General features: G+C 35.4%; 1 protein-coding gene across 1 annotated transcript in view; it reads left to right on the forward strand.

Annotated features, from left to right (window-relative positions):
* The window catches only part of LOC129216704 (cell adhesion molecule Dscam2-like), a 183522-nt gene that overhangs the window by 109373 nt on the left and 58513 nt on the right, over positions 1-15636 (forward strand). Inside the window, 4 exon segments of the mRNA XM_054850921.1 lie at positions 2277-2405; positions 6376-6534; positions 9738-9891; positions 14910-15058. Of these exon segments, the coding sequence (XP_054706896.1) occupies positions 2277-2405; positions 6376-6534; positions 9738-9891; positions 14910-15058 (591 nt within the window).

Consider the following 15636-nt stretch of genomic DNA (forward strand, 5'->3'; position numbering starts at 1 on the left):
TCCAACGCTGTACTGGTTTCACTTGTTTTGAAATTTATTTCTCAAAAATGATAGCAGAACAATGTGTAATGTTGGAAACATATATATCATATAGTAACGCACCGAAAATTACTTTCCTGCAATAGTTTACATATTTTATCTTAAGGTGACCACCTTCAGAACATGCATGTTAGGGAGAAGTGTAAAACAGGTTTTTTTTTCGCTTTTGCCCTAGTTTGGAAAAATTGGATACTGGTATATTTCAGGGGGTATAATTTATAGCTGGATACAATATATTTTTTTTTTAATTTCTCTTAAAAGGTCTATTTTTAACTTGTCAGTTGTACTTTAAAATGTTATGACTCAAGTTCTATGTTAGTTAAACAACTAGCACAGCATTTTTTTAAAAGAGAATGGTGTGCCATTTAATTTAACATGTTGCATGAATGTTTTTCGCAAAAACATTCATATAAACAAAATATTGCATAAAAACGTGCCAGCAGTACTTAAAAATGTCATAACTTAAGTTCTGTGTCAGTTAAACAACTAAAATAACTTATTTTAAATATAATTGTGCGCAACTTAATTTGATATGTTACATGAATGCTTTTCTTTAAAAAAGAAATTTCACAAAACTTATAAATTTAACTGTCCAAAAATTTTAAAGGCATTGTTTTACAATAATTTTGAAAAATACATTTATAACATATTTCATTCAATATGTCATTCATATGAAGTATCAAATTAAACTTTACACCATTCTCTTTAAAATAAGCTACTACACTGCTTTTTAGCTCATATAGACCTGGAGTTATAAACTTTTTAAATACTACTGGCAAATAAAAATAGGGCTTTTAAACGAATTTTAAGAATTAGTTAGTCATGAATTAAGCACGATAAGTTTTTTAATGAATTATTTATGAATTCAGGATATCAAAGAGTAAGTATTGTGAAAGTTTAATGAAAATCCGAGATAGTATAGTTGAGAGAAAAAATATTTTTTGTTCGATTTGACATGCAATGACCCAAAATTCATCTGCGATATTTTTGTTTTTTCCAAAATTGTTCACGAGTAACATACCAGTACGTACCAAACGTTTACGCACTACGGCGCAAGCAAAGGCGAAAAAAAAAAATCTTACTTTTCGCTCAAATGCACAACATATAGTCACTATTTGCACGACGTAAAATTATAAATATGTTAGCTTTACTATAGTTGTTATAATCAGTGTGCTTAAAGAGAAAAGTTAAACTTGTAGAAAACGTATCTTAATTCACAGTGCTAAGAATTAAAACACATGTAAAGTCAATACCTGGATATTAGAACTAGTCTTCCTCAAAAGTGAAATCATTGCATAAAATGGCGACCGATCACCGCAATTTCTTCAAATTCAGCACTGCAGATACATGTGATACAATGCGGTACCGCCATTTTGTAATAAAAAATAAATTAATCCTACTTTTTAAGAGTGGTGGTCTTCCTCAGAGAAACTGGATACCTTTGGCTCATCTACCTTTTTTTCTTTCGAAGCAACAACTACTAACGGTTGCTTCTTTTAATACATTTTCTCTTAAAAATTAAATATTATCAGTTGGCTCATACAAAAAAGCCTGGTTTGAATGTTTTTTTTTTAAAACTACGACTAGGTTTAAAGAAATCCATCGGGACAGTGGTCGGTTTCGTAAGTTTTTTTTTTTTTTTTTTGTAATGATGCTTGGTAAAAAGAAAATTTAAAATAACAGTATTCGACACAACGAGTTTTATTGTAAAACTACTAACCACGGTGATATTTTTTCTTTCAATACCACTCAGCAAAATAAGTTTACAGCATCTAGGTTTGACATAATAATGATGACTTTAACAACATAGGCGACATTTTGTATAATGTTACAGATTGTAACAACGTTTAACTGTATAATGTTTATTATGATGGAGTTTAGAATCAATAAACATTGTCACAACGAAAATCGGTGTAACGAGGCTATTTTGTACGTCATGCTAAGAATAAAATATTTCTGTACTGTGTTCACGGAAAAGATGGACTAGATATAAACAAAGAAATGCGTTATTTGGTGACGTCAATTCCTTAGCTTGGAGAAGAACAAATTAGTGCCAGTCAGACGGTGAATGCGAAAAGTATTGACTTAATTTTTTTTTTCTAAAGAAAACCCACAAATGTGGTATAGTGACAAACCTTACAGCATCCTATTTGTTTATTATTGGTCTATCTTTTAAGTGTACAGAGTATATTATCAAATGAAAACTAAAGCCTAACCAAAGTCTTGTTTTCTTCCAGTTCCTCCTCACTGGACGCAAGAACCAGTGGACACCACAGCGGCCAAAGGATCATCCCTAGTTGTGGACTGCGCGGCCACTGGTCATCCACCTCCCAGGATACAGTGGAACAGGCAAAAAGGTAACTAGGGTTGTTAACTTCTAAGTTTAAGCACTCTTTTGTGTTACAAGAAATCAGGTATAATACGTTTCAATAGCTGATTTAAATGAGGAGTTTACTTTCAAAACGGATTATATTCAGTTTTATATTTTTTTGGAAAAATGAAAAAAGTTTTACTTACAAACACTAACTGTTAGCATTTCGAATTTTTCACAATGTTTTGGTAGAATAACAAGTGACTATTGGCATAAGTCTAGGAATTTTTCCACAATTTTATCCAGACCTAAATTGCCAATTTTATTTTGGATATATTCCGTTTCGGTGTAAAACGGAGGATACAATCCCTTTTGCAAAAAAACAAAAATTTTCTTCAGAAATAAACATTTTTAGATTGAAGCAAAATATTCAACATTTTTAAATTTAAACATTTTTTTTTACTCCACATTATTCCTTTTTACTTACTTTATTCTTTTCATTGAACATTTTAAAAAGAAAAAAAAAGGACCTTCGATCGAATTAAGTGTGAACAATAAAACCACCCAAGCCGATTCAAATAACAACGTTAATAGATCGCAATTTTTATCACAATTTTTCAATTAATCACAATTAAATCATTAACTAATCACAATTTAACAGTAATATTAATAATTTAACATTAATTTAGTAATCACAATTTGAGGTCCCGCTTGCCTAATAACTTACAACAGACTTGCACAAGGCGCAAGGTGCTGTGATTTATTAATACGGACGGGTATCACGCTTGGTTGGAAATGCTCAGCCAGTGCTCCGCTCCACTATTTTATTTGTGAACTACTTTTGAGTTAGAAGTGGTAAATTCAAATTTCGATGTGTGCCCTTTTGATAAGAAAGTGAATGAGGGGTTACCGGCAAATAAGGAATAAGTTCCATTTTGCTGTAAAAGACCTGTCGAGAAATAAGGGGATGGATAAACACCGTTTACGTGGTAAAACTAATATTTACGCATTTTTTAATAGTAGATATAAACCACTTCGAGAAGAAAAAAAATTCATGGTTCGATAAGGCTTATACTTGAGATTCTGAAAACGAAAAAAAAAAAAAAAATCCAAAAATGGATACAATCCGTTGTGAAAGTAAACACCTCAAATCCTTTAAACCTAAATGTTATTTTGAAAGTAAAACTCTTTTCTGTAATTTATTTAGTTTATTGCTGTAAAACTACGTTCATTTATTGCATGTATAATGTGTTAATTTCGTATTTTTGAGTATTGCTATGTTTCACCCTTGCTAGTAAACTGTTGAATTGAAAAATGTCTCCTACTTGTTTAAACATACAAATGTTTACAACTTCTGATTTTCAGTTATCTGACATCAAATCCTCATTTCCCCCGACAGTTTTTACAGGCACTTTATAAAGCGTATAATATCACGTTTTAATCCAACACCAAAACAATTCTTCAATAGAGGGAGTCAAGAGGAATGAAACAGCTTTGTATTTATGCCGAAATAAAATGTGAAAAATTATTTCCAGCTGGTCTATTAGAAGAAGCAGCTTTTGGCTCTAATACAATATCAACTGGACCTCCTAGAAATAACTTTTGACATTTTATTTCAGCATAAATGCAAGGCATAACTTATCCTTTCCATTCACCCCAAACAATTACGATACCCAGGGGCGCTCTGAATTTACATTTTTGGAGACTGGAAATTCTCACTTTGCCGAACGAAACTCCGACTTTTACCGAAAACACAAACATGCCTACTTCTAATAAAAAGGTACATTAGGTGCTATTAAAAAAATTAGCATTGCAATTTTCTCCAAATTTAAAGAAACGTCTGACAAAATTTTCCGAATAAGGGAGTTCGGTTCCCTCGACCACCCATCGGGGCAGCCCTGATGATACCATTCTAATACCTCCAATGCTCAAGTTCAATACTTCAAAGCATCGTCTATTGTAATTTCTTCGGGCTACACTATGTATCCAAAAGTTACCATATACTCTTTTGTGTTAAGCAATAGAAAAGCTTTTGTGTTGATCAATAGGAATGCTTTTGTGTTCAGTATTTTTGAATTTCTTGAGAAGATCTAGAATTTCAAAAGACTTTATTCTAGAAGTTATCTAGGATCTGCTTCTAGACAATTTAGAGTGAATTATTCTGTTACTTCCGTCATTTTAAGGAAAACTTGAGCTCAAACGTGACCAATAAAAAGAGAGTCACAACGCATTAAGGTGACCAACAACGATGTGAAAAGGGTAGGATGTCCTTTTTAACATAACTGTCATAAAAAGTTGAAAATGCAAATATGTGTATTTCCCAAAGTAGTTATTCTTATATAAAACTATTCTATGCATTTTTGTAAAAGCAACACTTATCTTTGCGAAAATATAAGCATTACCTTCATAACTCAGGTTTTTTTTATTATTTTTTGTTTTTGTTTTTTGTGTTTTAGATTTTTAACGACTGCTGTGAAAGTTAATCGAAGAGAGAAAACTTTCCAGCATACAAAAGAAGCAATGATTTACAATTTTAAATGAACGTACTTCGTGTTTAATAAAATCTAAGCATTTGAAAAAAAAAATCACGTACACGAAAGATAATATGTGCGTGTGTGTTTTTCATAATTTTGTAGCCAAAGATATGTGGTTTTCCAAAAAAAAAGGAGGGGGGGGGTGTAATTGTGTAAGACACAAATTCAGAAATATATGCACAGTATAATAAGTCGTTTTCCAGTGGTTCTAGGCAAAAGGAAATTGCAAGGAATGCTTCACAAAATGTCATTTTTTTATTACAAATCACTATGTAGCCAAACCGAATAGCAAATGAAATAAGGTTTGGCTTATTCGTGACTAATTCCTTACAATTCATCTAATTTCCAAACAATCATTCAAATACAACTCACTAGATAGCCAATCTTCTTTTCAAACTGTTCAAGTGAGCTATCAATTTTTCTGTAACTTTGTTAAAGAACTCCACGTCAAACTCATGCAAAGAAAAAATTGCTTTATCGAGTTCATTAAAAAATAGAAAAGAACTTATATCATCGTGAATACGTTTAAATGTATTCGAAATGTAAACAAATGTAATAAATACACATTTTTTTGTAAAATTTAATGCATAAAATCTCAGATTTCCCGTTTTTTTGATTACAGAATGAAAGAACATACCTTTTTTTTTTTTTAATCCTCTAAATATACATGCGACTGAATACTTGCTGGAAGAAAGTGTCATCTGAATTGTACTAATACATCTACATAAAAACAAATTGCACTCTAAAGTAAGAAAAACAACGTTATTAATGCAGTTCCATATTTTTCCAACATTTGTCTCCCATATCTGTAATACTGTAGTTTCCCCATTCCCCCTTTTTCCCCCCATTCATTTTTTTCTATCTTCTTTTGTTTATTTTTACCTTTTTGTCTTGTTGACACCCCCCCCCCTCAAATTTCCTTCTAGTTATCTTTATTTTTCCTTTCTTCGAATATTTTTTTGTTTCTGTTTATTTTATTTCGTGGTGTTTTTTTCTTCCATTCAGCTTTTCCGTTCTTGCGGTTCACGGTTACCGACATTTTCTTTTCTTTTTATTTAAGCTTCGGCTTAATCTTTGTCCATTGGAATTCTTTCTTTCTGGGTTCGTTCCTAAGAGAAAGCTCTTGGCCTTTGCTTGCATTGCTATTGGTTCCTGATCGGTTTATAATTTTCTCATTGGTGTTTGGCTAATCCGCTATTTTTACCTTTTAAGCTGCATGCTTATCTGCTCTTGGCTTTTGTCGGATGTCTTTTCATCCATAAGCTGTTCACTTTTTGCATTGAAAAAGGCGTTCCCTGTAACGCCGAAACACGTGTCTGCTGTAATTGGCAAATCTGTGCTTTTTTTAACGTTGTTTTTCTTACTTTACTGTTCAGCACAAAGGTATTTATTTATCTTAAATTGCACTCTGTTCAGATTTCAGATAATCATAACTACGTTTTTAAATCTTACTCTTCAACTCAACATGTCTCTCTTTCTTTCCCCCTCAAGGTCCTGATGTGGTCCGAGCGGAGTCTTCGTGGACGACTGCACCGAACGGCTCTCTGGTGTTTCCGCGGGTGGACGAATCGGACGCAGGGCCCTACATCTGTGAGGCCCACAACGGCATCGGACCTGGTATCACAAAAAGCGTTCGCATCTCAGTGCACTGTAAGTAGTATTTCAACGAGCTGATGTGTGCCTCACATGACTTCCTTTTACTCCAATTTATTGTCATTTTTCTATTATAGGTAATTTTAATGTGATTCAATAGTTTACTCTCTAAATATCACCAACAATGGCCAAATTAAAAGTAGATTTAAAAAAAATTTGATAAAAAAATCGCCAAATTTGTTCCTAAGTTGGCGATAAAACTTGGCGTCCAAAAGACTGGCTATATATCGCCAAGTATCCGCCAAATTATAACACCCCTTGAGTTTACATCGAAATTAACAATGATTTCCCCCCAAAAAGAGGCAAAAGACCCCCTTAGGAACATTCGAATGCAACCAAAAGGGAAGGTGCACAACTAGACCCCACTAGGAGTCTACGTACCAAATTTCAACTTTCTAGGAAATATCATTCTTGAGTTAAGCGACATACATACGCACATCCGCACATACTTACACACAGACGTCACGAGAAAACTCGTTGCAACTAACTCGGGAATCGTCGAAATGGATATTTCGACGATTCCCGACGAATTACGTTTATTATACGTTCTTAGGCACTTATCCACGTGTGGTCGAGTCGAAAAAAACCCCTCAACATTCATTCCGGGGTGAGCAAAATGGAAATTACGGTCGATCTTTGAGTAAAAATTTTTCGCGAATACAATACTTCCTTTTTTATAAAAGGACGTAAAAAGTAGTGGAAACCTGGTTATAGTTTGAGGAATCATCTGAGTGTTTTGGAGGATCATTTCAAAAAGCGTGTGAAATCATGCTTTTGCAAACCCTGAAAATATTAGTTTTCACTAATATATTTAATTTTTTCTTGTTTATATCGATTTCAACTCTACTGCCAGGTGACATAAGCTGGGGGACTGACGGATACTACCTTACTGACCAAGAATTCCCTCTTTTGAATTAGTATAAATTATTTTCAAAATCCGGGGTTTGCACATTTTTAAGCCATGCCTCATTTTGCAAGGGCTCTCCCATCAGAAATCGCATAAAACTTTTCGATGCGATTATGAAACTCCATGGACCCAGGCGTATATGACTTTAAACATCTGAAGGAAAAGGTAAATAATGTGATCCCTCTATCCCTAATTATTTGCTACATTCTGGTCCAACATTTTGCCCCAAATTGGTTGCTACACTTGAATCTTATTTAAAATAAACATCAAAACTGATAATTTTATGATTTTGTTCAAACATTTTTCGGAAATTTCTGGTGTTTTTCTATCAATCACTAATATATAAGGTTGGTGCACAAAAAAGACCAAAGGTCACCCTCTCCCCCCTCCCCCACGTTGTTAAGTAAAATAACGAAAATTCGCTAGGTTTCAATTATATTTTCATAAGAAAGCCTAACTGATGATAAAACGTTAATAACAAGCAGTTTGCTATCAACAAGTAAAAGTGAAGCAAAACGACAAAAAGAGTCTTGTCAAAATTGCATGGTCTTACTTTACAGTAAATTTTGTTTCTTTATGGTTCAATGTAGTTTACTAGTATAAAAAAGCCGGTAATTTTTCTAGAAAGCCTAATTTATGCACTTGATGAATTCAAAAAGAAAAATGTCGATGCGTTTTTTAACTTTTTCCTGTGATTCGATTACCTGTGATCATTCAATAACGGGTTGACTTACCAGAAGATGGTTTTCAGAATTGGGGCTTTCTCAATTAGCTCTATACATAGAAAATATTTTCGAATAATGGGAAACAACCCCACTGAATAAATTACAAAATATACGTAATTAAAGCCCAAAAAATGCAAAACTATTGCAAATGGAATTGCAAAAAAAAAAAATCATGATGAAATATTAATTCACACTGTAACAAAAATATCTGTACAAATTAAAGTGTTTCGAAAATCGAGTAGAGCGAAATGCCAAATTGCGTGTTCTTATATGACAGATTTTGTTCATAATATGAAGTTCTATAACAGAACCGATTATTGTTACTGTTCAAGCTATACTATTGCTAGTTTTTCCAGTATACTTTGAATTTCACGCGCCACAAGTAGAGGATTTTTAATGTATATCGTTGATCTCCTTTATCCAAGTCACATCTAGGTTCAAAAACATCACCCCATTTTCTCCTACTTTTCCCCCTGAGAGAAAGGTATTTATACTTTCAGGTTTGCCTATGGACTGCAAAAATTTCTTCGATTCAACATCTCAATGTATGGTTGTCTACTTCTTTCTGTGAACACGAACTGTGAATACTTTCTGTTCTCTTTTGTAAAGAGAACTTACAAAAGAAATGTAGGCAAAAGGTGTCCCTGCCTAACGAATGTAAGTACAGTAGACCCTCGTTTTACGCGGGTTTATTTTACGTAGTTTCGATTATACGCAGTTTAAGATTTGACACCTTTATTTTTACGCGGATGAATTTCGGTTTTACGCGGATCCGGCGATGCAAACAGATAAAATTTTTCCCTCTTTCAAAATCCAAAGTCCTAAAGATTGCAGATTACGCGTAATCAACTGCATTTTGGCGTGCTAATAATCGAGCTTGGTCCACTGGAGACTTTTTATGCGATTGGTCCCACAGCTCTTTCCAGAAATAAAGTTATTAAACTCACACAGTTCATTACTCACTGAAAGAAGAGCTTTTAAGAGTGACAAAGGAGACCAAAACCAACGAGGATACCGACCGCGGTGACACACAACCAAAAACGTTCACATTGAACATTTTGAGCCATTCCTAGACAATAGAAATGATCTCTCTGACTTGTTAGTGAAAGAAGATTCTATCACGGAAATAACGCAAGTGATCATGGATGCGTTAATGCTCTGCAAAGAATTACAAAGAAAAAATCTTAATGACTGCCAAAAGACTATCATAGCCAGCTCCTCTTTATAAACAGAACATGAATATAATTTATGTTTTCTTTATGCATGTTGTGCATAAAAGTCGATATAAGTACACTTTAAACTTATTATACAATTAGTCATCACTAGAATGAAATATTTTGTTATCTACGGAACCAAACCCCTATTTTAACACTAGTATTAGGTCTCAATTTACGCGGTTTTGATTTACGCGGCATTTTCGTGGAACGTAACCCCCGCGTAAAACGAGGATCTACTATACGTCTTTTCCTTACAGTGTCATATTTTTCATGTATGGTTGTGTATTTCTGTTAAAGTGGATGTCTTTTCTATTGAATCGCACTAATGGTGTGTACTTTCCTTTTCCACAGCACCGCCCGAGCTCAAGGACCGTTTCTCCCGCGTAACTGTGCGTAGGGGCCACACGGCCCGCCTCCCTTGCGAGATCCGGGGTGATCCGCCCCTGCACGTTACCTGGAAGAAGGACCAGCAACAGCAGGCGCTCAACATACAGTTTGGCACCAGGTCAGTCTTATTCGATTGGTTTCTTCATTGAAAAAAAAAACCTTTTGAAACGTTCCTAGAAAACAACTGGCAGCTGGTGTGTCTAGTTTCTGCCAGTAACATATCAGGCAAAAGGCAGGAAAGTTCCCTGCTGAAGGTCAGTAACCTTCCTAAAATTAACCGGAAATTTTTCCAACAAAAGATAATTTCTGGAATAAAGCGAAAACCTCCAGGGAAAACTTGGATATGATTATAGTAATTACTTTTGCACCTTTTTAATTTACCAGGAAAACTTATAGCGCAAATATGACCAAAGCTAAAGCAGAATTGTCAGCAAATATTGGATCGCTTATTTGACTACAGCTTTTGCCAAAGCTACAGCATTCAGAGACTACATTTTGCTCTTGTTTAGGTCTCAGTCAGTTTGAAAGGAATGTGACAGCTGAAGGTCAAACGTCTAATAAAGAAGCTGAATATATTTTCACTGGTAGCTAAAACTATTTTTCGCAACAGTAAGAAGTCTACAGTCATGAAACTTGTAGAGATTCAGATATGTTTTCGCATTATACTAGCTTTTCACAGGAAACTGGCGTAAACCCGTGAAACTCCAGAACGTTGCCCTGAAATAATCTGGCATTTCAAAATTTGCTAGCAATGATCTTCTAAAACCTGTGCTTTGCTTGGGATGACACGACGTTTCCATAAATACACTGCTCGACATTGAAAATGAAACACCAAGAAGGAGTGGTCAGAAAGTGATGAAATTTGAAAAACAGACATAGACAGCAAGGAATAATAAATGATCTTAATTTCAAAATGATAGGCAGAATACAGAGCGTTAACAGCGTCGGCTCAGTAGGATGTAGGACCACCGCGGACAGCGATACACGAAGAAACACGTCTAGGCATAGAGTCACTAAGGGTTCGTATGGTGTCCAGAGGGATGGCTCTCCATTCCCGTTCAACCTTTTGCCACAGTTCGTCTTCTGAACGAGGCAGGGACAGAGTCTGCAAACGACGTCCAAACACATCCCACACATGTTCGATTGGTGACAGGTCAGAAGAGTATGGTGGCCAGGGAAGCATATGTGTGCCTTGGAGAGCATGTTGGCAGTTCGAGCACTGTGTAGTCGAGCGTTATTCTGCTGAAAAATTGCATTAGGTAGCCCTTGAAGGTAAGGGATTGCCACTGGCCGCAGTACATTATCCAAGTATCGTTGGACCGTCAAGAGCCCTGAATACGAGCTAGAGGTAACATGGAATTGTACGCAATTGCGCCCCAAACCATTATGCCACGTTGTCGTGAGGTGGGACGTTCCACAGTTACTGCCGGATTAGATCCGTCTCCACGTCGGCGCCACACCTGTATGCGGCGACTATCATTGAATAAACAGAAGCGGGATTCATCTGAGAACCCGACATTTCTCCATTCTGTCATCCACGTCGCTCTAGTCCGACACCATACTAAACGTTGCTGTCTATGTTGTGGGATCAATGGCAGTCTTCTTAGCGGATGCCATGATTGCAGACCACGTGCGATCAAACCACGGGAAATTGTTCTGGTTGACACGGCAACATTCAGGGTATCTTGTACCTGCTGCAGAATCGAGGAACAAGTGACTTGTGGATCTGCTTCAGCTTGTCGGTGGATGCGTCGATCCACGCGTTCTGACGTCACTCTGGCTGCCCCTGCACCCCTCAATCTTGCCACATTTCGTTGTTCCAACCATTTTCGGCACAGCCGATGCACCGTGCTCGCATCCATGTAGGTATCAACTGCGATTTGACGTACGGACCTTCCCTTCTCAGTCCGATCACCATACCCCTCGTAAAATCGTCTATCTGCTGGAAGTGCCTTCGTTGACGTCGGCCTGGCATTCTCTCGTGTTACACGTATCCTCCAAGACAAAACAAAATTTCTTCGATAATTCTCCAGTCAGAAAAAACGACACGAATATTGCCCATTCTGCAAGTTCCTTCCCTTATATCTTACTTCACGTGCGTCGAAAAGCTGCGCACTTCACATCATTTACATAACTCAGTGATGTACGTCTACTCTAAAATTTGCATAAATTTCTGAACACTCCTTCTTGGTAAAGAATAAATACCTTTGTGCTGAAAAATTAAAATGTCAGTAATCCAACGTTATTAAGCACAAAACTTGCAAATGATTGCAGACACGTGTTTCGGTGTTACAAGGAACACCTTTTTCAATGCAAAGAAGTGTGAGCTTTTGGATGAAAAGTCATCCGAGAAAAGACAATCGGCTTTTCTCGGATGACTTTTCATCCAAAAGCTCACACTTCTTTGCATTGAAAAAGGTGTTCCTTGTAACACCGAAACACGTGTCTGCAATCATTTGCAAGTTTTGTGCTTAATAACGTTGGATTACTGACATTTTAACTCCTTCTTGGTGTTGCATTTTCAATGTCGAGCAGTGTATTTATAACAGGTTGACTGACTTATTTATGATATTTTATCTCTGCTATGCATTAACGTTTCAGAAATGACCTTAGAAATGGTTATTCGAATTATAAGCAAAAAAATCATGTTCACAGTTTTATATATCGTCGCCTCAAAGCAACTGTAGGATATCTTACAGTTATTTCTGGGATTAGATATCTTATACTGTTGCTCTGAGGTGACGATAGGTTGACATTAGCATAATGATTCTACCAAAGACTACGATTAAGGATGCTGTAGCAAGTAGCGCCTGCTAACTACGAGCTACGAAGTCAATAAAAAGACTAATCACATTAACTGTATAGGTTGTATATGATCAAATGCTACAACGGTACAGCATATAAAAATAATTTACACGAATAAGAAAATAGTCGCATGTCTTGACATCCGTGTACTCACATCATTTTGAATTACGAAATGGGTTTTTAACCCCAAAACACATGTCTGCAGTCTCTCTCTCTCTCTCTCTCTCTCTTTTTTTTCAAAATGATTGCTTTTGTAACGTTGATGTTTATATTTTCAGGCGTAGACATTCATTGAATGATATCTGGAAGCATCTTCAAAATAAGTTAATCAAAAGTAATTTTATCATTCTAATGAATTTGCAATTTATATAACTTGAAATTAAAATGCCGTTGCATATGTGTTGTAGACACTACCAAACATAAACAGTCATCACAAAATCTGAAGGTTTATAAGCTTGGACTAGGTGTATATACAACACTCTTACATGATACATAGAAAGAATGAGTTTATTATTGCCAATTGGCAAATGAAGAAGAATTTACTTGAAATCACTCTTGAATGAATTATTGCCAAGCAGAAGTATCAGTTTCAAAATCGGGAGGCTTATAAGTTTGTACTATTTCTCTGTCTGTATTCCTTAAATCTATCATAGCGCTTGAAAAAAAGCAGATTTTCTCATTGACAACAGAAACAGTGTTAACTAGAGTTAAAGATTTAATATGATATTAAAAACACCTTGTAAGCTATTACTTCGAATCTCTCTCTTTCTTACGTGATGCTGAAAAAAGCCTGAACGTCTCACTGTCCATTAAAAGCAGGATATGTGGGTATAACTACTCTATGTATATAATTCAGATATGTAGTTTTTTTTTTTTTTCAAATTTTACTAACAAATAGATTGCAATAAAGAGGTCCTTTTCCTTTTACCTCTCATATTTTTCCGATGATTCAACAGAAGATCTGGTCATTTTTTCACACCGAAAGCAACACTTGAAGTCATATGTAATGGCAATATAATTTAACTCAAATAAAACATCTTTCTCAGGCGGATTCAAGAAAGGATGTACTATTTAATGTATTTTTACCCACTTGAGCATCAAAATTAATCCCTTTCGCACGAAGTTTTTAGTAGTAATTTTTTTACCTTACTATGTGAGTGAACATCAGAGCTTAATGATAAATTAAATTTAGTGTTTGAAACAATTTAGAAGAAATGTATTGATCAGCTCAACATTTTCAGAGCGTTTTGAACTGATTCTAAAATTTGGGGCTTTAAGAAACTTCATACTACCCAATGATATTAGTATTCTCCCTCAAACTAAATACATATCATTTTGTGCAACGCATGCCAAGTTACGCATTCGTTTTTTCCATCCTGAAGTACAAATCCAAGGTCAATTTTTTATCATATATTTTCCACTAGTGATACTCGCATGGCTTTTCTCGTAGTAGAAAATGAAAAGGTCAATTGGTTCGCCTGTATATTAACAAATAATGGATGATGAATTTCTCGCCAATTGGCTATATTCATTTGCTTACCCATGTTACGGTTCCACGTTACGATAACTTGGTAATTTACTCATCCATCTTATGATAATTTTGCTCGGAAAAATGTTCTTAAAATTGGAATAGAAAAAGAACAAAATCGAATTTTCGAAAAACCGCTTCAAGGTGCACACTCCTATGCTACAAACTAATTTTGTGCCAAATTTCATGAAAATCGGCCGAACGGTCTAGGCGCTATGCGCGTCACAGAGATCCAGACAGAGAGACTTTCAGCTTCATTATTAGTAAAGATAAAGAAGAGTGCGTTCTCCGCTTACACAGCTTTATTGGTAGCCAAGTTTAAGTGAAATACCCGATTAGGTTTTTTTCCTGCGCCTTCTGTTATGATAGTTTTCGATAACAGTTCTGCCGTAGGCAGGTAAACGGCAGTATCTGCAAAAATGAATTTTCAAGGTATTTGAAGAAATGTGTGTTGGATTCAATACTAACAAAAGGAAAACGTTGGAATTAGACGTCTTTTTCAGCGGAAATCAAATAAGCCAGCTTGTACGATTAAGCTAACGCACAATAAATGACAAAAATGCAAAAAAAAAAAAAAAAAAAAAAAGAAAAATTTGCAGCTGCTGCTCTTTACCTGCCCACAGCAGAGCTAAATGATTATATCCTTCGCCTTGAATTTTGGTTCTTATTTCACGGTGTAAGATTGTAAGTACTAGTACTTTGTTCACGTTTTTTGCAGCAGTAACATAGATGAAAGAGTGCCCGAAAGTGTTTGTTTGTATAACTTATGAACTTGTTATGAATGTTGATCTCTTTCTGATTAGGTTCGAGGTAGTACGAGAGAACACAGATCACGGCCTAAAGTCTGAGTTACTAATCCAGGACTCGCAGAAGACGGATGCCGGACACTACCTCTGCTACGCCCACAATCAGTTTGGAGAGGATCAGGGCAAAGTCAAGCTAATCGTTCAAGGTGGGTGGTGCAGAACATTGCTGTCTCATGGTCCTTAAATAAGATCCTTAATTTTAATCTTTTTGGTTTCAATTTCATTTTTAAATATTGTAATACCTATACATACAATGCGTTTCAGAGGAGAAATTAATGGAATTCTGAAGTTATTTATTTGGCTTCAGGGACCTTCATCTTTGTTTCAGCCCGATTCTGTTCACTCCGCGTAAATCAGACGTTGGTTCCCTTGGTACAGTCAAGTGTCCATACTTGGGACAGTTTTGAACTTTTACCTTTTGTAGCATATTAATCATATGTTTTCCATTCAAACGAAGTATTCTATTTTTAGGATGTGCCTTAGTACTTCAGCTCAAGACAAGGTATCGATGTGTATCTACCTTTAAAAAAAGTGTTCATTGTCCCAAGTTAAGGTCCTAACTTAGGACACCCTCCCTAACTTGGGACAAAAACTATTTTGACTTTTCTTTCATGTATTCAGCAATTGATAGCAGTTTGGGACACCAACTATCATTTTAAAGAAGTTTATTTTACAACCCAATAAAGAAAAAAATATCATTGAATAGAAATAATAGAATCTTGTA

Source organism: Uloborus diversus, chromosome 2 (assembly GCF_026930045.1).
Source record: "Uloborus diversus isolate 005 chromosome 2, Udiv.v.3.1, whole genome shotgun sequence".
Lineage (NCBI taxonomy): Eukaryota > Metazoa > Arthropoda > Arachnida > Araneae > Uloboridae > Uloborus > Uloborus diversus.